Genomic DNA, 26,690 nt, shown 5'->3' on the forward strand with positions numbered 1-26,690 from the left:
TAATTATTCAAACCGATAGTCACTGTGACCCTGTAGGGGGTCCAGATTTGAGTTATATCAGCTTGAAAATGTTAAATATAATTTCCTAGTGTGCCTTGCCTTTTCAAATGAATTGTAGAGTTACCACCCATGACTGTATTTGTTAGTGACAGAGACATGGTTGTTGAATTCCTAGGCAAATGTTATGATAATAATTAAACTTTTTATGACAATACATTACATATCTTATAAGACCTTATTTTATATACCCTTATACAGTGGTCTGAAACTCATGGTTTACAGGCCACATCAGTCCTTCAAGTAGGGTTGCAGAATTCTGGTAACTTTCCCAAAATTCCCAGATTTGTAAAAAATCCTGGTTGAAGGATTTCCAGGAATCTTCCAAAGGGGGAAATGTACCTGCATTTTGTCCTCTACCTGCAAATCACATTATGCTGTAATTTCTATTGGAATCCAGCCTGTTAGGCTATCCAACAGTTTAAATTTGTATTCACCCGCAACCTGATAATGACTGCCAGGGTTAGGAACAATGGGAGGAGACCGCCTAAGCCATTTAAACTGGAACAACCATTTCAGTAAGAAGTTCAAAATTCAAACTAAATTATTGGATTAGTTTTTATAAACATGTATTATTTATCTTTGTGTAGTATAAGATGAATCAATCAATCACTCAATGTACATTAAAAAACACAGATTCCAAAAAATCGACCTGTAGCAGAGCATGCTGGGAAAGGTTGGAGTGACTTCTCATTTTGAGTCAGTATCACATAAACATTGATTTTGAGTTCAACTTACTAGAAATATGAGTTAAAAATGCCTGTACAGTCCTCTTGTTTTAGAAAAACATACATGTGAAAAAGTTATTTAAAAGGCATATCTTATTTACAGACATGCATACAGTACATGATGATAAAATAGTGCATGTGTTGCAGTTGATCTCCTATGACCTATGTCCCCACTCTTTTCTTCACATACTCTAGTAGACTGTCCTGCATGGTCTCACTGTGGAGGATCTGCTGAGGAACAGCCTGTACCATCCAAGCCTGTAAAGACAACACACAGCGCACACACACACCTGTTTCAATGACTAAAAACAAGGTAAATACTCCTACTTTCCATATGTGTAAATGTTCTGATGTGATTTACCAGTACTGTGTGACAGATGCTGCCGTAGGTCTTGTCCCCGGCTTGGAGGTACTCCAGGGATGTCCTGACAAAGTCCTCCGCTGTCAGGGTCACCATGTTGGACTTCTGGTAGCCCGTCATGGGGGTGGACACCCCAAATGGAGCCACTGCCTGGACACAGAGACACAGGGAAGAAACATAGAGTAAAGCAAACATTTAGAGTAGACAGTGTTGAGGTCAGTTCCATTTAAATTCAGTCAAGTGGGGAAGTGAATTTACCTTAAAATTCAAGAATAGAAAAATCCCATTTATTTCCCTTAAGATTTTTCAAATCTTGATTTAGCTCACCTCCTGAATTCACATTCACGTTGCTGTACAAACCAATGAATACAATTTGTATTTATTTATTTTACCCTTATTTTACCAGGTAAGTTGACTGAGAACATTCTGATTTACAGCAACAACCTGGGGAATAGTTACAGGTGAGAGGAGGGGGGGATGAATAAGCCAATATACACCGTCAGTACATGTACAAACAATTTGAGTGACCTCCCCCTTTTTATATGAATGTAAAATAGATCCATGCACACTGATGCATCACTGCACCTGTATCATGATTCTTTTTGCTTTATATTCAGCCTGCAGACCTTGAGAGAACCTCTCCACAAAAACCTGTACAAAGACAGCAAGACAGAAACATTGAAATCACTTTGATTATTTGTTATACAAACTACTAATTCCAGAAGCATCGTGTACAACTGACCGATCATCCTGTGCTTAGAAAGAGATAGCAGTTCTGTACTAGCCTTTGATGCGCAGTACATGGTGTACATGGGGGAGGGAACACTGGCAACACCAGAGGAGATGTTCACGATCACTCCCTTCCCTCTGCAGAGGAATTAGACAGTCAGGATTACTCAGGTTCTCCTCTCCTGACATTCATCAACATATGTTCATCCAGTAATTAACAGGATTTTAGATTGGACTAATTCTCGTTTCAGTATAAATAAATTGGACTTTTGATTAATTGACAATGTGAAGTCTCAAATATTGGCTTGAGGAAAACCTCTCCAAAAACACCTCTTCTCCATCCCTGGCAGGACTATTTGGCACATCTGTGGAACAAAGACAAGTCAGTTAAAAACAAAGACACTTAATTAAAGGGATACTTCGGGATTTTGGCAATGAGTCAGATGCAGGGCCGGCGCCAGAAAGAAAAATCCATTGGACAGGCATGTGATTTCCATAGAGGGGAAAGTTGTTTTTCCACGGGACCTCCTACTTGGATGTAGACTGTCATTTTTTATTTGTTTCTTATAATATTAAGTGTTCAATAAATTGTATTCATGGAGTGCCTTTGTTACAACTATTAACATTAAGCATTGGTGTTGGAACCCGGTATAAGCTTCTTTTTATAACGACAAAATAAAAAGAAATAGGGCAACCACCAAGAGCAAGGTCAGCAAGATGCATGGTCAAATGACGAAAACATCATTACAAGCGGCAAGTGTGCTTGATAATAGTGAAAATCATCACAAAAGCAATAATGACAATATGAATATGGGTTGATATGCAAAAAGTCAATTGGCAGTTGGCAATCAGTCGGCACATGTCCATGTCACATAGCCTAAACAACGAAAGCTGTTGAGTGCGTTGATGATTTTATTATTTTGCTTGAGATGTAGGGCCTGCTCCCTCAGTGATTTTTGTGCTGATAAAAGCCCGTAAAATTGTTACCTGCTTGTTCTATTTCAACCGGTGCCATCCTGTCTCGTCATTTAATTTGGTGGTGGCGTGGGCAGTGCGCAGTTCTGGCTTCCGATCGACTAAAACAGCACCCTTCTGTCTTACAATATGTAACCCCATGAACAGTGCATTCAGAAAGTATTCAGACCCCTTGACTTGTTCCACAGTTACAGCCTTATTCTAAAGTGGATTAAATACTTCTTTAAGGATCTGCAGAGAAGAATGGGAGAAACTCCACAAATACAGGTGTGCCAAGCTTGTAACGTCATAACCAAGGCTGTAATCACTGCCAAAGGTGCTTCAACAAAGTACTGAGTAAAGGGTCTGAAAACTTATGCAAATGTAATATTTCAGTTTTTTTATTTTTAATACATTTGCAAAAATGTCTGAACCAGGTTCTGCTTTGTCATTATGGGGTATTGTGTGTTGATAAGGGGGAAAAAACTATTTGATCCATTTTAGAATACAGCTGTAACAAAATGTGGAAAAAGTCAAGGGATCTAAATACTTTCCGAATGTACTGTATGTGATGCGGACTAGCAAAAAAGCAAATGTCATGCCATACTCTTTTAGTTCTGACAGCATCAGATACATGGGCTACACATACTGAGACAGAGACGCTGTTTCGCTTGCTTGGATGGGTCTTTCTGTTGGCGGGTGTCTCGGTCAAATAAGTTATCAATATTTAAATATTTAATTTGGACGGGGCATAAGGTATGTTAGGGCGGGCCAGGGCCCCTAAGGTCCGCCCATAACGCCGGTCCTGGTCAGACGAACTCGTGGATACCATTTTTATGTCTCTGTGTTTAGTATGAAGGAAGTAGTTTCGCGAGCCAATGCTAACTAGCGTTAGCACAATGACTGGAAGTCTATGGTATCTACTAGCATGCTAGCAGTTACCACATGCTAGCAGTTACCACAGACTTCCATTCATTGCACTAACATGGGATGCAGGGTGGTATGCCAGCAGCATACCACCCTGCATTCTGTTGCTGGCTTGCTTCTGAAGCTAAGCATGGTTGGTCCTGGTCAGTTCCTGGATGGGAGACCAGATGCTGCTGGAAGTGGTGTTGGAGGGCCAGTAGGAGGCAACCTTTCCTCTCATTTAAAAAAAAATTCCCTGTGTAGAGTGCTATCTTTCAGATGGGATGTTAAATGGGTGTCCTGACTCTCCTTGGTCACATAAAAGATCCCATGGCACAGTGGTGTTAATCCTGGTGTCCTGGCTAAATTTCCAATCTGGGTCACATAATCATCCCCAGTTTACAAATGGCTCATTCATCCTCTCCCCTGTCATTATTCCCAGGTTGTTGCTGTAAATGAATGTGTTCTCAGTAAAGTGTTAGTTAGTAATTGTGCTAACCCTAGTCAGCAACTTCCTTCAAACTGTGTACAGAGATATTCAATAGTATCCATGAGTTCATCTGACTCTGCGGAAGTAGATAAAGGGCCTCATTGCCAAAATCCCAAAGTATCCCTTTAACATAAACTCCACTGATGGGCTTCAATATCTACCCACCTTGACCAAGGCTTTCACATTGCAGTTGATCACTTTTGTAATTCTCTGGAAGGGAAAAAAAACAATAGTGAAGTGTGTTCCTCCTTCCTTGTCTTCCACAGGTAACATTTTTATTTAACTAGGCAAGTCAGTTAAGAACAAATTCTTATTTACAATGACGGCCTACCAAAAAGCAAAAGGCCTCCCGCGGGGATGGAGGCTGGGATTCAAAGTAAAATAAATCAAATAAAAATATAGGACAAAACACACATCACAACAAGAGATAAAGAGATACTTTAGACAACAGCATAGCAAGGCAGCAACACATGGCAACAAAGCATGGTAGCAACACAACATGACAACATGGTAGCAGCACAAAACATGGTACAAACATTATTGGGCACAGACAACAGCACAAAGGGCAAGAAGGTAGAGACAACAATGCATTACGCAAAGCAGCCACAACTGTCAGTATGAGTGTCCATGATTGAGTCTTTGAATGAAGAGATGGAGATAAAACTGTCCAGCTTGAGTGTTTGTTGCAGCTCATTCCAGTCGCTAGCTGCAGCGAACTGAAAAGACGAGCGACCCAGGGATGTGTGTGCTTTGGGGACCTTTAACAGAATGTGACTGGCAGAACGGGTGTTGTATGTGGAGGATGAGGGCAGCAGTAGGTATCTCAGATAGGGGGGAGTGAGGCCTAAGAGGGTTTTAGAAATAAGCATCAACCAGTGGGTCTTGCGACGAGTATACAGAGATGACCAGTTTACAGAGGAGTATAGAGTGCAGTGATGTGTCCTATAAGGAGCATTGGTGGCAAATCTGATGGCCGAATGATAAAGAACATCTAGCCGCTCAAGTGCACCCTTACCTGCCGTCTCCGTAATCTAGCATGGTCATCTGATTCAGGGTTAGTTGGCAGCTGGTGTGAAAGAGGAGCGATTCCGCCTGCAGCTTTGATATGTGCTGATAGTGTACTGTCTAGCCATACTCCCAAGTGCTTGTATGAGTTAACTACCTCAAGCTCTAAGCCCTCAGAGGTAGTAATCACACCTGTAATCATGACCTTTGTTTTGGAGGTGTTCAGAGCAAGGTTAAGGGCAGAGAAAGCTTGTTGGACACTAAGAAAGCTTTGTTGTAGAGCGTTTAACACAAAATCCGGCGAGGGGCCAGCTGAGTAGAAGACTGTAGCTAAATGGATGAGAGAGCTTCCTACTGCCTGAGCTATGTTGTTGATGTAAATTGAGAAGAGCGTGGTGCCTAGGATCGAGCCTTGGGGTACTCCCTTGGTGACAGGCAGTGGCTGAAACAGAAGATGTTCTGACTTTATACACTGCACTCTTTGAGAGGTAGTTAGCAAACCAGGCCAAAGACCCCTCAGAGACACCAATACTCCTTAGCCAGCCCAAAAGAATGGAATGATCTACCATATCAAAATCTTTGGCCGCACAACATTGCCTAGAATCAAGGGCAATGGTGTCATCATTGAGGACCTTTAAGGTTGCAGTGACACATCCATAACCTGAGCGGAAACCAGATTTCATACCAGAGAGAATACTATAGATATCAAGAAAGCCAGTCAGTCATTGACAAGTTTTTCCAAAACTTTTGATAAACAGAGCAAAATAGAAATGGGCCTATAACAGTTAGGATCAGCTTGATCTCCCCCTTTAATAAAGGACGAACCGTGGCTGCCTTCCAAGCAATGGGAACCTCCCCAGAGAGGAGAGACAGGTTAAAAAGTTCAGAGATAGGCTTGGCAATGATAGAAAGCGTCTTAACCATCTGACCCAGATGTTTTTTTGGGGTCAAGTTTAGGAGCTCCTTTAGCACCTCGGACTCAGTGACCGGCTGCAGGGAGAAACTTTGTAGCAGGGCAGGGGAAAAAGAGGGAGGAGCGTCAGGGCTAGTCACATTAGAAGGGGTGGGAGATGAGGAAATGTTGGACGGGCAAGGAGGCATGGCTGAGTCAATTAGGAATCCTGATTTAATGAAGTGATGATTTAAAGAGCTCAGCCATGTGCTTCTTGTCAGTAACAACCACATCATCAACATTAAGGGACATGGGCAGCAGTAAGGAGGAGGGTTTATTCTCCAGGTCTTTAACCGTTTCCAGAACTTCTTGGGGTTAGACCCACAGAGAGAGAACTGCTCCTTAAAGTAACTAACTTTGGCCTTCCTGATAGCCTGAATGCACTTATTTTTCATTTGCCTGAACGAGAGCCAGTCAGCCTGAGTATGTGTGCTACGAGCCTTTCGCCAAATATAAGTGCAATTCTTGAGGTGGATCCACATCAACGTAATAACTGGCATATTATGACATCACACCAGTGGAGCCTGGTGGGAGGAGCTATAGGAGGACGGGCTCATTGTAGAGGCTGGAATGAAATGAATGGAATGGAGTCAAACGTGGTTTCCATGTTTGATCTTTTGAATACCGTTCCATTTATTCCATTCCAGCAGTGGAAGCTGCTGAAAGGAGGACAGCTCATAATAATGTCTGGAATGGAGTTAATGAAACGGTATCAAACACGTGAACTCCATGTCATTGATAGCATTCCATTGACTCCATTCCAGACATTATTATGAGCCATTCTCCCCTCAGCAGCCTCCACTGTGTCACGCAGCGTGTTGGATAAAGGTGAGGTGAGAGAGGAAAGGGGAGTGTGAGGAACAGGTAAGAGGACAGGTGAGGTATGAGGACGGGATCTTAATTTGATCACTCTTTTGTTGAAAATAAAATGTGTGCATAGCAGGAATTGCAAACTTGTAGTGTATTCAACGTTTAAAAGGCTTCTAAAGTTTGTAATTTCCAATTGAACATTTCAGATTGGTTTGCCCTAACGTCAAACGCATCAGCCCCTACAAAAATGTATATTAATTATAATACACAAAATAATTCACATTTCCTGTTGCTGCAGGATTATTTTCCTGCTGTAGCAAACTGGCTCAAATTAAGATCCTACATCTGTAGGTGAACCAATATTGTATGTTTCCTCTCACCTGTTCCAGGTCCTTAGTCTGCAGGAACTTGCAGGGAATATGACTAGGCAGAATCCCCACATTGTTCACTGCATGAATTGGATAAGACCAGGTTAATGCCACTCGGCAGCTGTCATTGGGATAGGTAGAACATTTTTAAAGATCAGTAAATATAACAAGGAGTAATAATGAAGGACACTGCGCACCTAATACACTGATATTTAAGCCTTTCAGGTTCTCCTCAATGTGTTCATACATGTCATCCTCAGTGAAATCGGCTACGATCACTTTCACTTTCTGACCCGTGGTTTCTCCTGTGAAAGAGAAACGTCACAAAATGAAGTTCAAGAGATACATTGACCTAACATCTAAACCTGGGGTGTCAAACTCATTATGCACCGGGGGGCATATATGGTCTTCATCAAGGTCCGGAGGGCTGCACCGAATGTGTGTTATATTTCCTCGCTGTCAAATGGTGCAAAAATAGTCCTATATCCATCGTTTTAGATAATTCGACCCTGACGGTGTAGCTTTAAATTCCGTGATTATTAGAGAGCTGGAAACAGTCAAGAAACTCTATAAATGTAGGTCCATTATAATTTCAAAAAACAATATATATATATATTTTTTTACACAAACCACCCTTGGGATGGACTGAACCCCTGCGGGCAGTATGTTTGACACTCCTGATCTTAACCCTCAAAGACAATGTTGCTCATTCCAGGAGAAGGACGTTAATTCCTCCCACCTATCTCCAGTGCCACCCGGTCCAGTTTGTCCTTGGTTCTGCTCAGGATCACCACGTTCAGCCCACGTCCTGCCAGCTGCACAGGTAGGACAGACCCATATGGAGTTAGTGATGGACAGGTGGGATAGAACCACTGGAGTTAGTGTTGCACAGGTGGGATAGAACCACTGGAGTTAGTGATGGACAGGTGGGATAGAACCACTGGAGTTAGTGATGGACAGTGGGATAGAACCACTGGAGTTAGTGTTGGACAGGTGGGATAGAACCACTGGAGTTAGTGATGGACAGGTGGGATAGAACCACTGGAGTTAGTGATGGACAGTGGGATAGAACCACATGGAGTTAGTGATGGACAGGTGGGATAGAACCACTGGAGTTAGTGATGGACAGGTGGGATAGAACCACTGGAGTTAGTGATGGACAGGTGGGATAGAACCACTGGAGTTAGTGATGGACAGGTGGGATAGAACCACATGGAGTTAGTGATGGACAGGTGGGATAGAACCACTGGAGTTAGTGATGGACAGATAGTATGTCATGAACAGCCACAGTCACATTCAGAGACAGCAATGGTAACTTACCTCAAAGGCGTAAGCCTTCCCTATCCCGTCTGACCCACCAGTGACCACTGCAACAGAGCAAGATGGGATAGGATGTCACTGCAAAATATATTTACACATTGCTACTGATAGAAGTATCCAGGCAGTACAATGTCCCACCACTAGAGGCTTCATGCACCGCAGCATGGGTGGACTGCTCCACTGGTAAGTATAGTTTTCATCGGGCCTGAAAGTTAGAGCCAAGTCTGATCCAAGCCCGGTAAACTGAAACCCGAGCCCAGGCCCAGTCCAATATCACAGAAATTAAATGAGCTTTAACCCAAAAAGGAACCATATTTCTAGAAAACAGTATATTGATTTAAACTGGTGCTGAGAACAATGCAGAAGAGGCGGGCGGCAGAGACTGGAAAACTCACCTGAATGATGAAAATATTGGAATAAAGTAGGCTAATGCAATTGAAGGCATGTATCAAATTGCTGTTTTATACTGAAACTCCCAAAGTCATATCCAAGTGTTAACTGTAATTTAAAGCAATAATCATGTCACCTAGATGATCATTTCAGCACCGCTTTGATTGGAACAGCGTCATCGCGCTGCTTCGAGACAAGCGTGGAGGAGTTGTCTTGATAAATCAATTAATAGGCAGGCTTCCATTGACCCAGTTTTATTCGACAAAAGCAATGTCGCAAGAAAAAGTAATTGCAACATGTGTAATGGAAACGACAGATATAGAAGTCGTCTATATATGAGGTTGTGTGTGTAGTTCTAAAGGACAACACACCACATCATGACTGACTCCAAGTGTACTTCAATATGATGGTTCTTTTTTTTATTTAACCAGGGAAGTCAGTTAAGAACAAATTCTTATTTACAATGAGGGCCTAGGAACGGGCAGAATGACAGATTGAACCTTGTCAGCTCGGGGATTCGATCTAGCAACCTTTCGGTTACTGGCCCAATGCCCTAACCACTTGGCTACCTGCTGCCCCATTACTAGGGGGTAACTAGTCCCTGAGGTTAACTAGCCCCCCCCCCCTTAAGATAAATAATCCACTTGTTTAGAGAGAAACGTTTAGATAATTTTTCAGTAAAGTAAGTTAGTAAAATGTTGGATGAGTGTGTTGGGAGCAACTCGCCTCCACCTTGTTGGGGTTAACTGGCCCCTGGGGGCTAGTTTTATGGTTCTGAATGTGTTTCTACTTGTCATTTAGACAATGACTATCCCAGTTAGTGGTAGTTTATGCTCATTTTCTAGCTAGCAACCTTACTGGCTGTAAATGCTAGCCAGCTAGCTAGTTAGCATAAACTGCTAGCAGAGCTAGCTAGCAACCTTACTACCCGATCGTCTGAGGTAAAATACATTAAAAAAGATAATTAATTGCAGTTGTAAATGTTTCCACTAGTGACTGATAGCTTTACAGTTAATGTTACTTTATAGTCTTTTAGTTGCTTTACACAGCATTTTATGTCATATAACGTTCACTAGATAGCTAGCTACGTATAACCTTACTACAAGGTAAAATACATTCAATAAGATATCGTAATTGCAGTTGTAAATGTGACAGAAAGCTTTACAGTTAATGTTACTTTAAAGCCGTTTAGTTATTTTACACAGCATTTTATGTCATATAGCTAGATAGCTAGCTACGTTTTTAAGAGAGAGCTTTTAAATTGGCACCTATCCCTCTGTAGGTCAATAATAATACTTTAAGTCATGTGGTTTGAAAGAAACGGGTTAGTCTTAAGGTACACAGTCCTGTGTGGGGTAGTTAGGGTTAAGGGCCATCTGTTAGATTAGGGGTTAGGTGTTAGGGTTAGGGGGCATTTGTTAGATTAGGGGTCAGGTTAAGGGTCAGTTCCTTACAGTTACTAATATAATTCAATGTTTTTAATTTCAGATGAGAACATACAAGAAGAAAACAGACTGAAGCAATGGAAGCTATGGCCCTGAGTCAACACAGCATGCACTGAAGGCAATGGAAAATGGGCAGATCTTAAAGGGAGCTGCCAGGGTGTCCAACATTCCATCAAGAACACTACGGCAACACAAAGGAAATGAGGTGAAAAACCCAGGCTTCAGCCAAATGGGCGGGTGCCAGTTTTCTCTTCCACATATGAAAGTGACCTCAACCACATTCAACAAATGGAAAGAACCCTATTTGGCATAACATCATGGGACGTGAGAAGACTCGCCTTCGATCTGGCAGAGAGGATGGGAATCAAGCACAGGTTCAAGAAAGGAAAGGGGCATGGAGGGGTGGATTGGTTCAGTGGCTTAAGTGCAACCCTCAACTTTCAGTTCGAGTACCGCAAGCAACCAGTCTTGCGAGGGCCGTGGGCTTTATTAAGCCTACGGTTGACCAGTTTTTTACGGCCTACAAAGATGTTTCAAACAGCTTCAGGCAATGTTCCCTCTAATTCTGTGTATCTTCCAGCACGTGTTTACTGTGAACACTGAGGCTGTACCTGTTTTAAGTTACAGTTCCAGACAGTGTTCAAGTAGGCTACTGTGGCTATTTGATCATAATATAGACTTTCCAGAGTGGCCTACCACCAAAAACAATGGAGAAAATGTATCCCATAACATTTTAACATGGAAATAGCTATCTATCATTCAGTCTACAGTAGCAGCCAATGTGTGGCGTTCAATGTAGGCCTGCATAATACATTATTATTCCCATACCATTATTAGAGCATCAGACAAATTATGCTACCCTCTGCCTATTGGCTACTTACCTTATTCAAGCCTGTCTCAAAATACAACACTACCGCCAACACCACCAATACCTCTAGCACTACCACCACCACCTCTACCGCCACCACTACTAGCACTACCGCCACCACTACTAGCACTACCGCCACCACTACTAGCACTACCGCCAGCACCTCTACCGCCAGCACCTCTACCGCCAGCACCACTAGCACTACCGCCAGCACCTCTACCGCCAGCACCTCTACCGCCAGCACCACTAGCACTACCGCCACCATCTCTACCGCCACCAGTACTAGCACTACCGCCACCACCTCTACCGCCACCACTATTAGCACTACCGCCAGCACCTCTAGCACTACCGCCAGCATCTCTACCGCCACCACCACTATCTCTACCGCCACCACTACTAGCACTACCGCCGCCACCTCTACCGCCACCACTACTAGCACTACCGCCAGCACCTCTAGCACTACCGCCAGCATCTCTACCGCCACCACCACTAGCACTACCGCCACCATCTCTACCGCCACCACTACTAGCACTACCGCCACCACCTCTACCGCCAACACTATTAGCACTACCGCCAGCACCTCTACCGCCACCGCCACTACATCCACCACCACTAGCACTACCGCCACCAGCTCTACCACTGCCAACTCTACCACCACCACCACTAACACTGCCACCACCTCCACCAGCTCTACTGCCACCACCAACTCTACCGTCACCACCACTAGCTATATCGCCACCACCACTAGCTCTATCGCCACCACCACTAGCTCTACCTCCACTACCACTAGCTCTACCTCCACTACCACTAGCTCTACCTCCACTACCACTAGCTCTACCGCCACCACCACTAGCTCTACCGCCACCAGCTCTACCACATCCACCTCTACCGCCACTAGCACTACAGCCACCACCACGAGCACTACCCCCACTGGCACTACTGCCACTAGCACTACCACCACCACCCTGGTTCGTTTTTGCTTAAACCAACAACCAACAGCTGGAGCAGTTCTATTGGAGTTGTCACCGAGGCCGACGCTCCAGGAGGCGAGGCTGAGGAAGAGAAAGGCTGAGTCTGCGGCTGAACTGACAGCCTCACCTTACAAAAGGTTGATGGAGGAAAAGGCTCGACAGAAACATCAAAAAGAAGAAAAGAGAGAGGGTAAGAAAACGAAGCAGGTTCTTCCAACAAGCCACATCAGCCACCAAAGAAGGGGATGCAGAGTGTCTTTTCTGTGAGGAGCTGTTTTCAATCTCAGGTGGGGACTGGATTAGGTGTGAGCAGTGCAGGAGGTGAGCTCATGAGTTGTGCTGCAATTTTACTGGGGATACAGTACCTTCATTTGAGATCTACAGTTGAAGTTGGAAGTTTACATACACCTTAGCCAAATGCATTGAAACTCAGTTTTTCACAATTCCTGACATTTAATCCAAGTAAAACTTCCCTGTCTTAGGTCAGTTAAGATCACCACTTTATTTAAGAATGTGAAATGTCAGAATAATAGTAAAGAGGATGATTTATTTATGCTTTTATTTCTTTCATCACATTCCCAGTGGGTCAGAAGTTTACATACACTCAATTAGTATTTGGTAGCATTGCCTTTAAATTGTTTAACTTGGGTCAAACGTTTCGGGTAGCCTTCCACAAGCTTCTCACAATATGTTGGGTGAATTTTGGCCCATTCCTCGTAACAGAGCTGGTGTAACAGAGTCAGCTTTGTAGGCCTCCTTAATCGCACACGCTTTTTCAGTTCTGCCCACAAATGTTCTATAGGATTGAGGTCAGGGCTTTGTGATGGCCACTCCAATACCTTGACTTTATTGTCCTTCAGCCATTTTGCCACAACTTTGGAAGTATGCTTGGGGTCATTGTCCATTTGGAAGACCCATTTGCGACCAAGCTTTAACTTTCTGACTGATGTCTTGAGATGTTGCTTAATATATCCACATAATTTTCCATCCTCATGATGCCATCTATTTTGTGAAGTGCACCAGTTCCTCCTGCAGCAAAGCACCCCCACAACATGATGCTGCCACCCCTGTGCTTCACGGTTGGGATGGTGTTCTTCGGCTTGCAAGCCTCCCCCTTTTACCTCCAAACATAATGATGGTCATTATGGCCAAACAGTTCTATTTTTGTTTCATCAGACCAGAGGACATTTCTCCAAAAAGTCAGATCTCTGTCCCCATGTGCAGTTGCAAACCATTTTTATGGCGGTTTTGGAGCAGTGGCTTCTTCCTTGCTGATCGTCCTTTCAGGTTATGTCGATATAGGACTCGTTTTACTGTGGATATAGATACTTTTGTACCTGTTTCCTCCAGCATCTTCACAAGGTCCTTTACTATTGTTCTGGGATTGATTTACACTTTTCGCACCAAAGTAGGTTCATCTCTAGGAGACAGAATGCGTCTCCTTCCTGAGCGGAATGATGGCTGTGTTGTCCCATGGTGTTTATACTTGCATACTATTGTTTGTACAGATGAACGTGGTACCTTCAGGCATTTGGAAATTGCTCCCAAGGATGAACCAGACTTGTAGAGGTCTACAATTTTTTTTCTGAGGTCTTGGCTGATTTCTTTAGATTTTCCATGATGTCAAGCAAAGAGGCAGTGAGTTTGAAGGTAGGCCTTGAAATACATCCACAGGTACACCTCCAATTGACTCAAATGATGTCAATTAGCCTATCAGAAGCTTCTAAAGCCATGACATCATTTTCTGGAATTTTCCAATCTGTTTAAAGCACAGTCAACTTAGTGTATGTAAATCTCTGACCCATTGGAATTGTGATACAGCGAATTATAAGTGAAATAATCTGTCTGTAAACAATTGTTGGAAAAATTACTTGTGTCATGCAAACTAGATGTCCTAACCAACTTGCCAAAACTATAGTTTGTTAACAAGAATTTTGTGGAGTGGCTAAAAAACGAGTTTTAATGATTTCAACCTAAGTGTATGTAATCTTCCGACTTCAACTGTATGTAGAAATTAGAATCGTGCAATAGCAGAGCAGAAGAGAGTTGCCACATCAATGTTACACTCAATTAATGAGTTAAGTTATGAGTTAGTTATTAAATGTTATATTCCCGGTACTTAAAAAAGCACCCCTTTTCTAAAAACTGTATCCATTTATGTCCATTTATTGTTTATTCGCCTAAGTGTCATCCACATACCACTTTTTTTCCAAACTTTGTGTCAGCAATTATATAGTACCCTATATAAATATTTGTGCATAAAGGCATTTCCATCGCCATTTCTCGCATAATTATTTTTACCAACACAAAATGATCCCACCGTGTGTAACAGCTGTCTTGATTTTTTTTTATACGGTTATTGATGCCCAAACAATTTGTCGGGCGTCTCCAGATAGATAAAATATATACACTACCGTTCAAAAGTTTGGGGTCACTTAGAAATGTGCTTGTTTTTGAAAGAAAAACTATTTTTTTTGTCCATTAAAATAACATTAAATTGTTCAGAAATACAGTGTAGACATTGTTAATGTTGTAAATGACTATTGTAGCTAGAAATGGCTTATTTTTTTTATGGAATATCTACATAGGCGTACAGAGGCCCATTATCAGCAACCATCACTCCTGTGTTCCAATGGCACGTTGTGTTAGCTAATCCAAGTTTATCATTTTATTTGGCTAATTGATCATTAGAAAACCCTTTTGCAATTATGTTAGCACAGCTGAAAACGGTTGTGCTAATTAAAGAAGCAATAAATCTGGCCTTCTTTAGACTAGTTGAGTAACTGGAGCATCAGCATTTGTGGGTTTGATTACAGGCTCAAAATGGCCAGAAACAAAGAACTTTCTTCTGAAACTCGTCAGTCTATTCTTGTTCTGAGAAATGAAGGCTATTCCATGCAAGAAATTGTGAAGAAACTGAAGATCTCGTACAACGCTGTGTACTACTCCCTTCACAGAACAGCGCAAACTATCTCTAACCAGAATAGAAAGAAGAGTGGGAGGCCCCGGTGCACAACTGAGCAAGAGGACAAGTACATTCGTGTCTAGTTTCAGAAACAGACCTCTCACAAGTCCTCAACTGGCAGCTTCATTAAATAGTACCCGCAAAACACCAGTCTCAACGTCAACAGCGAAGAGGCGACTCCGGGATGCTGGCATTCTAGGCAGAGTTCCTCTGTCCAGTGATTGTGTTCTTTTGCCCATCTTAATCTTTTCTTTTTTTTTGGCCAGTCTGAGATATGGCTTTTTCTTTGCAAATCTGCCTAGATGGCCAGCATCCCGGAGTCGTTTCACTTAAAGTCAAAAGGTTTGACAGCAATACTGTATGCAATTCAAGTCAGTTGGGAACAGGTTTTTGATGTCTCAATACCTTGCCATCGGGTCTATGAACTGACATGTAAAACAATTGACACATCAATCCATTTGTTTCAATTTAAGGTATTATATTAAATACTTGCTACAAAGACATTTATGTTAATCGCCCACCAACCACCCTACTTTCACCTTAGGTAACCTTCTGTCTTATGTACAGTGCATTCGAAAAGTATTCAGACCCCATCCCTTTTTCCACATTTTATTAAGTTACAGCCTTATTCTGAAATTGATAAAAAAAAAAAAAATCATCACTCTACACATAATACCCCATTATAATTAGCCCTTGATCAAGGCAGTTAACCCACTGTTCCTACGCCGTCATTGAAAATAAGAATTTGTTATTAATTGACTTGCCTAGTTAAATAAAGGTAAAATAAATTTAAAAATGACAAAGCGGAAACAGGTTTTTAGAAATGTTTGCAAATGTATTATAAATAAAAAAAACTGAAATAACGTATTCACATAAGTATTCAGTCCCTTCGCTAGGAGACTCGAAATTATGCTCAGGTGCATCCTGTTTCCATTGATCATCCTTGAGATGTTTCTACAATTTGATTGGAGTCCACCTGTGGTAACCTGTCTATATAAGGTCCCACAGTTGAAAGTGCATGTCAGAGCAATGAGGTCGAAGGAATTGTCTGTAGAGTGCCGAGACAGGATTGTGTCGAGGCTCAGATCTGGGGAAGGGTACCAAAACATTTCTGCAGCATTGAACATCCAAGAACACAGTGGCCTCCATCATTCTTAAATGGAAGAAGTTTGGAAGCAACAAAACTCTTCCTAGAGCTGGCCGCCTGGCCCAACTGAGCAATTGGGGGAGAAGGGCCTTGGTCAGAGAGGTGACCAAGAACCCGATGGTCACTCTGACAGAGCTCTAGAGTTCTTCTGTGGAGATAGGAGAACCTTCAGGAAGGACAACCGTCTCTGCACACTACACCAATCAGGTGTTCATGGTAGAGTGGCCAGACGGAAGCCACTCCTTAGTAAAAGGCACATGTTATCTGCTTGGAGTCAGACTGGGGCGAAAGTTCACCTTCCAAAATGACAGCGACCCTATGCACACAACCAAGACAACGCAGGAGTGGCTTCGGGACAAGACTCTGTGTCATGCCCTGATCTGTTTTCACCTGTCCTTGTGATTGTCTCCACTACCTCCAGGTGTCGCTCATTTTCCCCAGTGTATTTATCCCTGTGTTTCCTGTCTCCCTGTGCCAGTTCGTCTTGTATGTTCCAAGTCAACCAGCGTTTTTCCCGTTCTCCAGCTTTTTGCATTTCTCCTTTTTCTAGTCCTCCCGCTTTTGACCCTTGCCTGTTTCTGGACTTTGTACCTGCCTGCCTGACCATTCTGCCTGCCTTGACCACGAGCCTGTCTGCCACTCTGTACCTCCTGGACTCTGATTTGGTTTTGACCTTTTGCCTGTCCACGACCATTCTCTTGCCTACTCCTTTTGGATTAATAAACATTGTAAGACTCCAACCATCTGCCTCCTGTGTCAGCATCTGGGTCTCGCCTTGTGTCATGATACTCTGAATGTCCTTGAGTGGCCCAGCCAGATCCCGGACTTGAACCCGATCAAATATCTCTGGAGAGACCTTAAAATAGCTGTGCAGCAACAATCCCCATCCAACCTGACAGAGCTTTAGAGGATCTGCAGAGAAGAAATGGGAGAAACTCCCCAAATACAGGTGTGCCAAGCTTGTAGCATCATACCCAAGAAGACCCGAGGCTGTAATCGCTGCCAAAGGTGCTTCAACTAAGTACTGAGCAAAGGGTCTGAATACTTATGTAAATGTGATTTCAGTTTTTATATTTTTAATAACATTTCTAAAAACCTGTTTTTGCTTTATCATTATGGGGTAGTGTGTAGATTGATGATTTTTGTATTCATTTTAGAATAAGGCTGTAACGTAACAAAATGTGGAAATAGTCAAGGGGTCTGAATACTTTCCCAGAATGCACTGTAACCATACCAAACGTAACATATCATACTAATTTCAGTGTGCATGATTTACATTTACTTTCTATAATTTATTTTATATTGATTTCTGCAACGAGGAAACTGAATCAATATAACATATTTTCTAGTACTGTCAATCGGTGGCTCGCTTTTGGAGTCAGGTCCAGGCATGTATGTTATGTCATTATATCGGGGTTCAGATCAACCTGCAGACTGTATTGTTACGGGATCAAAAAAAAACACGATCCGTCAATGGGAAATATTATTATACTCTTGGGGAAAGTATTTATTTATAGAGCAATATTAGTAGAAATGCTACAATTAGGGAGGTTCAGGACCCTCATAAGACATCAAAGTGAAATGGATGGCTGTATTGCAACTGGAAATAGCAAAATGACATTATACTGGGAAAGATGGGTGAATCTGTGAACATCAGAGGGTTGGAGTTAAAATCAGAATGGTGGATTGGCCGCTGTGGGTGAAAATTCAGCACTTGAAGAAATTAGGAATATATGTATAATTATTTAACTACAGGTACCGTAGATTGTTGTCCATTAGTTTATCCAATCAGGAAAGGTATGGTAGGGGGAAAAAAACAATTAAATTCATAGAATAATCCCCCCCACCCTTCCCCACTCCCTCTAATGTTGTCAGTGATGAAATTCGAACATGCAACATTTTGGTTGCAAGACATTCAAGTTATACGCCTGACCCTTCTTTCATTTTTTTCCTTAAGTAACCTTCTGTTTTATGTAACCATACCAAGCTTAACATATTCTAATTTGAGTGCACTGAATTTACTTTTACTATGTTACGTCTAGTGAATGAGACCAGGCCAGTTTTGCATTGCCTGGTGCCATTCCATTGGTCATGAAGTGAAATCTCCACCCACCTGGGGCACTGGGCCATGCAAAATGAACTGGCCCAATTAATCATGATGTCAAATGGCTTATTCTGACTGGCTGATGCATGACGGGCCTCATTTAATCCCTGTCATTTCTTTGTTTGAGAGACAGGACCGGGAACGGGTTGGTATGCTGATAGGTTTTTCAGGCATGATTGAGCCTGGCTTTTCTTTTGAACCCATTTTTTTATTCAGTTTATGTTCCGTTGCTCAGTCCAGTTTCTTTTCTTTTGTAAATAATTGTACAATTCGCCGGCTGTTTAGCCTCACTCTGGTAAGAAAAAAACATTTTGCATTCTTGCCTCGTCACTGTTAAAATCCAACCGCCACAGGAGGTTGATTGCACCTAAATCGGGGAGAATGGGCTTGAGGTAATGACTGAATGCTATGGAATGGTTTCAAGGTGTTTGATGCCATTCCATATGCTCAGTTCCAGCCATTATTATGAACCGTTCTCCCCTCAGCAGCATCCACTGCCAACCGCATGGTTAACTTCACATAGGATAGTGAACATAAAAGTTCAGAATAACAACCTTCGAGATGGAACCGAATGGAACACGAAAGCCCGGAATGTTCTTCTCTGAGGGGAAGGGGGGGGGGGTGTTGAAGGGAGCGTTTGGTTAGTGACCCTATTATAACAAAGGCAGCAGCATCTGAAAGCTGTGGTGTTTGGCTCGAGCATAGTGGTCTCAGGGCTATCCAAGCTAGCCGGTGTCTCTTTCTCCCTCAATAGCAAGATGTGGTTATCTAGCCTCTGACTGTACAGTGTTAGGAATGTCTGTCCTTCTCCTCTTTACGCTAGTCTTCTCCTGCATCGCTTCAGGGCAGAGAGCTGAAGTAAGAACAGATGCAAAGCACACCAGAAACCTCCCACAGTCAAATTAGAAATCACACGGTATGGGACACTACACAAACCAAATACACACACACTGAAGGCTACACACACTCCAACCTAACACTGAAAAAGGCTTGATGGTGAAAGGAAAGAGAAACGCACTCATGTTCATTTGATTTCCAATGAGCTGGAAAGACTCCTCCAAGTTAAGGGGAAAGAAAGGAATAATTCACCCTGGAACATACTGTTCTAAAGGCTTTTTTCCCCATGTACTTGATTGGAATGGAATGAAAGTGGAGCTTGGGAAAAAAGGAGGCCGTTAGGCTGGGTATTGTTGATCCTTTATGGTGAAAGAGAACACTACAGCTTTAGCTAGCACTGTGGGAGGCGGAACAGCTCAGAGGAGAAGACGGCCTAGTAACACCGGGAGACTGCTGCCTCAGGAACACAGGAAGTTGATGTGTGTTTGTTTAACCTTCAGTCTGTGTTTGTGTTTGCGTAGCCTTCAGTGTGTGTTTGTGTCCGTGTCTGCGTTTTAGGAAAGACTTGTATAACTAAACCAAGATAGACCACAGCCTGTTGTATCCAATGGGAACAAATTAGTCATAGTGGGCAGAACAAGCAAGAAGGTGGGCAGATCCAAGCACGAGCTAGCGAGATCCTATTGGCACATTCTAGCATACATCTGCATATTTCCGTTAGGGAACACCTACTCTGAAGTGCGGTGTGTGCAATAACTCAAATCACCTGTGCATTTCGCCTGTGCAACGCTATTTTTAAAAACTTTCGCAAAGGGTAAAGTCTACAAAACTTAGTCCACTATGGTCATAACACATTTTATTGAGATCAAATGTTTAATTGATGAGCATATGTGCAAAATGTCAGCGAAAATCCATCTCGTTCCATCTTCTCCCAATGCCGGCCAGTGGGCTTCCTTTCAATACCATATTTGTTAGTGAGTGGAAACGCTAAGCGGATGCTTCACATTTATCTGTGCTTTCAGCCTCCCATTGAGGGCTGGCCATCATTGATGACCTCGGTTTAAATGTCATGCTGGTGTGTCAACATCACTGCCTGGTATGGCAACTGTTCTCTCTGCTACTGTATGACAAGCGGTACCGGAGCGCCAAGTCTAGGTCCAAGAGGCTTCTAAACAGCTTCTACCCACAAGCCATAAGACTCCTGAACATCTAGTCAAATGGCTACTCAGACTATTTGCATTGCCCCCCCTCCCCCTCTTTTACACCGCTGCTACTCCCTGTTGTTATCATCTAAGCATAGTCACTTTAATAACTCTACCTACATGTACATATTACCTCAAATAACCGGTTCCCCCGCATATTGACTCTGTACCGGTACCCCCTGTATATAGTCTCACTATTGTTATTTTACTGCTGCTCTTTAATTACTTGTAACTTTTATCTCTTATCTGTATTTTTTTTAAACTGCATTGTTGGTTAGGGGCTCATAAGTAAGCATTTCACTGTAAGGTCTACCTACACCTGTTGTATTCGGCGCATGTGACTTATAAAATGTGAATTTATTTTATTTGATACAGAAAATTTCACACGTAGGCTACACGGCAGGGGTATTAAAACCTTATGAAGTCCGGAGTACTGCTGGTTTTCTGTTCTCCCTATAATTAATTGCACACACCTGGTGTTCCAGGTCTAAATTAGGGAGTGAACGTTATTTATAATAAGGGTTACATGGAGAAAATCAGACCTCTCTGAAATGATAATGGATGGCCCTCCCTTCAGCAAAATATATTTGATCTAAACGCTCCCTAAATGGTGGAGAGAAAAAAAGAAATGACCCTCCCCTATACCCAAAATAATAATTAAAACAGTGCATAGCAGAGAACATGCCTACCATTTACCCTCACTTCTTGGACAGACTTAGATAGGCAGTTTTAGAAACTGTTCTTCGTCCTGTAAGCCTTACATGGCAACGCAGGAATTTTTATAGTGCACAGGGCTGCGAGTCATTAGGTTGTGGGTTCACAGACCACCATGGACAAGAGTAGGGGTGGAAATATCTCCTTTATAGTTAAAGCATTGCATGAATCTATCATTGTGTTTGCAGGTCCGAGATAAAATAGCCTTTTATAAACATTTCATGCAATTCTCCATAATTTTACATACTAGCAGATTTTTTTTTAATACCACACAAATGACAGAAATTACAGGCTAAGAATGAACAGAGAGAGAGGCCTGTGTGTTCATCTTAACATATTTCTCTAATGCCAAATCAGTGTGTCTTGTTTGCAATGAAACTGTCCCTGTTGGCAAATAATTCAATCTGAGACATAGTTAGGAATCGGAGCATGGTACTTTAAAAATGTAGGGCTACCTTTCCACCCCAGACAGAGTAGACCTACTGACACAGGGAAATGTAAGCTTTAACTGCTGGCTACTCTTCTCCATTGCTTAACCCAATGAGAAAAGTGTTTCCCCAAAAGCTGTCTGGGTTTAAACATCTTCTATTGTACAGAAAATGAATAGCTTAATCGATTGACAGGTGACAGAATTATTTTACTACCAAGCTAAGTACGCTTTTTGTCTCCCGGCTATAGAAGGTTGTAGCTCAGCCTCTGAATGTCAAAGAACAAAACAATGATATCCCCATATGCATCAGTCACATCTTTCCCAGGTATTTTACAGCTTGTTTCTAGCATAAAGCATTGCGGACCAGAGCAATGTCATAGATCACTTTATATAATCAGATCTGCTTTATTTTCTTCAAAATCTTAAGCTAACAAGGGGTAGGCCTGTGCTTTGTGTCCTTTTCTTTAATAAAATGGTAGGATTATGGCATACTCTCTCATGCCCCCTCAAGATTTGGCATGGGTCCCCAGATCCTCAAAATGTTTCACAGTTGCACCATCAAGAGCATCCTGACCGGTTGCATCACCGCCTGGTGTGGCAACTGCTCGGCATCTGACCGTAAGGCGCTACAGAGGGTAGTGTGTACGGCCCAGTACATTGGGCCAAGCTTCCTGACATCCAGGACCTACGTATATACTAGGCGGTGTCAGAGGAAGGCCCAAAAAATTGTCAAAGACTCCAGTCACCCAAGTCATAGACTCCCTGCTACTGCACGGCAAGCAGTACCGGAGCACCAAGTCTAGGACCAAAGGGCTCCCAAGCCATAAGACTGCTGAACAATGAATCAAATAGCCACCTGGACTATTTACATTGACCCCCCCCCTTGTTTTTACACTGCTGCTACTCACTGTTTATTATCTATGCATAGTCACTTTATAAATGACCTCGACTAACCTATACCCCCGCACATTGACTCTGTACCGGTTCCCCCCATATTTAGCCTAGCTATTGTTGTGATTTTGTTGTTACTTTTTTATTTTGTTTATTTTTTTTCACTTTAGTTTATTTAGTAAATATTTTCCTAACTCTACTTCTTGAACTGCATTGTTGGTTAAGGTCTTGTAAGTAAGCATTTCACGGTAAGGTCTACACCTTTTGTATTCGGCGCAAGTGACAAATAACATTTTATTTGAATTTGAGTCTTGGTTTTAACTTAACAGCCCTAATTTCATCTGTCAAACAGGTAGGTCTACCTCTTCTTTTTTAAATAGGAAGAAATAGGCTCCAACACAAAGGCCTGTTGTTGTTAGTAAAGTCTAATTAAAATGAAGATGGTTTAAATGAAGTAGGCATACTTGAAATACCTACTTTCAGCACCATGAGCTGTCCATTTCCCATTGATTGTGCCACGGCTGCTGCTTCAAGTTTCAGCAACACAATGTAAGTTACTTGAATCTGGTTTATTGTGAGGTCAATAACACTGATAAATACATCATGGGCAAGAAACATTGTTTTTAATCAAATAAATTATAGTAGTAGCAAGCTATCAAAGTTGATCTCCGGTCCTCCTTCTCATCTTCGCGGACTAGCCTATATAGGCTATAGGCTAGTCCGCGCGCAAGAATATTTGGACTACAGTAGGCCTAATCCCAAATTATTTCCAGAAGAAACCTTTGACTTTCTTCCAGAACAGCCACCGTAGGCCTACACAGCACAGCCATTAGTTAGCCAGCACACAAAAAGGTTTGGGATCAGCAAGAGCAGAGCAGGCCGGGGCTCAGGGTTGGAATATCCAGCCTAGTTTCATTTATACCATCCCAGCAGCTATACTAGAAATATAACTTTGCTCTGTGCTTCTCCATTCATGCACTACATAGCCTATAGGGTATGAGTCATTTGATTGAGACCACACTAAATAGCCTATAGGCACAATTGATATTGCCCGCCCAGTGGAGAATCAGAGATGAGGGGTGGCATTGGGCACACTTGATATTATAGCCTACTAACCCTCCCCCATTTTCCTCTAGGTAACCATTCTGTAAATTTCGATCCATTCCTTGGAGGGGAAGAATGACAAAAAGCAGTCGGACTGGTTTCGAGGTCCAGATTTGAACTTGAGGGATATAGGGTATACAGTATACAATTATATGTGATAGGAAAGGACAATACACCAGGGGTATTCAGCCGGGGATCCTGCAGGGGGTCTGCGAAAATATACACTGAGTGTACAAAACTTTAGGAACATGCTCTTTCCAAGACATAGCCTGACCAGGTGAACCCAGGTGAAATGATTTCCTTATTGATATCACCGGTTAAATCCACTTCAATCAGTGTAGATGAAGGAGAGAAGACAGGTTAAATAAGGGTTTTTAAGCTGAGAGCCAATTAAGACATGGTATGTGTACCATTCAGAGGGTGAACGGTCAAGACAAAAGATTTCACTGCCTTTGACCGGGATATGGTAGTAGGTACCAGGCGCACTGGTTTGAGTGTGTCAGGAACGGCAACGCTGCTAGGTTTTTCACGTTCAACAGTTTCTTGTGCCAACTTGACTCAACTGTGGGAAGCATTGAAGTCAACATGGGCCAGCATCCCTGTGAACGCTTTCGACACCTTGTAGTCCTTGCCCCAAATGAATTGAGGCTGTTTTGAGGGCAATAGGGGGTGCGACTCAATAGTAGGAAGGTGCTCCTAATGTTTTAGGACAACATCAACTGTTCAGAGGAGACTGGGTGAATCAGGCCTTCATGGTCGAATTGCTGCAAATAAACCACTACTAGAAGGGCACCAATAAAAATAAGACTTTCTTGGGCAAGAAACACGAGCAATGGACATTAGACCAGTGGAAATCTGTCATTTGTAAAATATATTTTGATTTGTCTTACACTTTTTTTGGCTACTACATGATTCCATATGTGTTATTTCATAGTTTGTCTTCACTATTATTCTACAATGTAGAAAACTCATTGAATGAGTAGGTGTCCAAACTTTTGACTGGTACTGTATACATTAAAAAAGTATAATATAATGGCGAGATGCTTATGCCTCCACCCTAACAATGAGAGTCATTGTCGGGAAGACGGACTACAAGATTAGGTCCAAAATAAGCCCATAAAAACACATTGGGTTTATTTTGGACAGATTTTGGCGAGAGTGAAACCTCTCCCTTCGCCTATTCCTCTCTGCCAACAGTAGAAAGGAGGGGAATATCTTCTTTCTAATGATGTTAGCTTTGTTTCACCTCCTAATATTGATCAAATTACACTCACTGGAGTATCTGACATAGGCTTTGAAAAAGTACCCGTGAGTACCAGTCATGACAAATTACACTGTCTGCTGGCACTCTTTCTTGACTTGTAATTACATGTTTGCCAACATATTGCTAACCTTTGTTAAACCAGCTAAACAGCTGCAATTAGCGAACGTGTTTGGAGTAGAGCTGGCACAATTATTGTATAATAATCATCTTAATACATGAATTTTAGGAGAAGGGGGATTCAACATTATATTCAAGTAGATATAGTTTACCCAATAGCAGTTTTTCATTTTTACATAAAGTTGAAGGGGAAGCTTCATTTCCAAAAGTTCTATAAACAGTCAAAACCATTCCTTTTTTGAGACAGGGGTGTCACCAAAGCTGTGTTGTATTCATTAGGTATGTCTTTCAAAGATGCATTACAAGCTCCATATTATTTTTATTTTTTTTGCATTTACATGACAATTAAGCATTACCCAAAAATCCATAATCGTCCCAGCCCTAGTTTGGAGTTACCTTTCTAGCTAATAGGCTATGTTAGAGTTTACACTTCTTTCAATGTTAATGTGGGCAGGTCAAAATAATGAAAAACTATTGACCAATTTCATTTTAAAATATTGATTACTTGTCATCATCATTCACCGGATAATATGATGGGGGTCCCTGGGTCGCCGGTTTGCCTGGGTAGGAAAAGGTTGAAGACCCCTGCCATACACCGTTTACACTTAGTTTATAGTATCTAAACAGTGTGTAGACATCATGCTTGTTTTTCCTGGGCTCCATGTCAGTCAGCCCGATAATCTCCCCAGGTGACCCTGTCAGATGACACACTTCATCCCCACCAGATAATACAATGTGTCAACATGACATCGACGTGATAATAAAATGGCATTGATAGCTGTGGTGTAAAAAACAACATTCATTTACCCACCTATATTCTATAAAGCCTCCTTACTGATCCACCTAGCTGTGAGTGACCTTATAGAGTGTTTCCCAGACATTTAAAGATCTGGATTTTTTTTAAATAATGGGCTTTAATCCCATTCCAGATGGAACTCTTTGTTCTTCAGTATAATTTGCACAGTGGGGTCACAAGTTGCCACATTTCATTACATCCAGTACAATACCTTAGAAGCAAGTTGAGACCACAAGTGGAACAGGGACTGAAGTAGGACTTTGTCATGTAGTGCTCATACAAAGACTGAATTTACATCATTCGTTTTTTAAAACCTCATGAAACGTGTTTACAGATTTGTCTTCCTAATAAGTTACTTATAATCAGTAATGTAACTTCAGCGCATGTCAGTTATTTATTCTGGGTAAACACACACACACACACACACACACACACACACACACACACACACACACACACACACACACACACACACACACACATACATACACACACAGAGAGAGCTCACCTGCCCACTCTCCCATTGATGTAAAGAAGGAATCTGGCTGCGGAAAGCAAACTCTGGGATAAAGCATCTTAGCGAAGCGGACCATTTTCACTCCATAAAAGACTACGACTGCAGCACCAAGGCAGACAAAGAACAGCTCTATTAAATCCATGGCAGACCCACTGGCTCTTTAAGATTGTCTGGCTGCAACAACAAACTCGGCCTGTGTGTGAGAATGTGTATGTCTGCTCTGACCACAACACAATTCCTCAGCCCAG

General features: G+C 42.2%; 1 protein-coding gene across 2 annotated transcripts; it reads right to left on the reverse strand.

Moving 5' to 3' along the window:
- Positions 1-606: 606 nt before the first annotated feature.
- hsd17b3 (hydroxysteroid (17-beta) dehydrogenase 3) lies at positions 607-26,690 on the reverse strand. Of its 2 annotated transcripts, XM_014171037.3 has the most exons (12): positions 26,434-26,677; positions 8,681-8,727; positions 8,100-8,175; positions 7,558-7,665; positions 7,373-7,440; positions 5,586-5,672; positions 4,391-4,435; positions 2,206-2,240; positions 1,932-2,013; positions 1,732-1,797; positions 1,147-1,296; positions 607-1,043 (listed from the first exon to the last, which is right to left on the reverse strand). In XM_014171037.3, exons 1-12 carry the CDS (start codon positions 26,582-26,584, stop codon positions 948-950), a joined length of 1,011 nt encoding a protein of 336 aa, XP_014026512.1. In that variant the 5' UTR covers positions 26,585-26,677; the 3' UTR covers positions 607-947. The 2 variants fall into 2 exon arrangements, with proteins under 2 accessions (XP_014026512.1, XP_014026513.1); XM_014171038.3 differs by lacking the exon at positions 5,586-5,672 and having other exon boundaries at positions 26,434-26,690.

This window comes from Salmo salar, chromosome 24 (genome assembly GCF_965601325.2).
Source record: "Salmo salar chromosome 24, fSalSal1, whole genome shotgun sequence".
In the NCBI taxonomy this organism is placed as follows: Eukaryota; Metazoa; Chordata; class Actinopteri; order Salmoniformes; family Salmonidae; genus Salmo; species Salmo salar.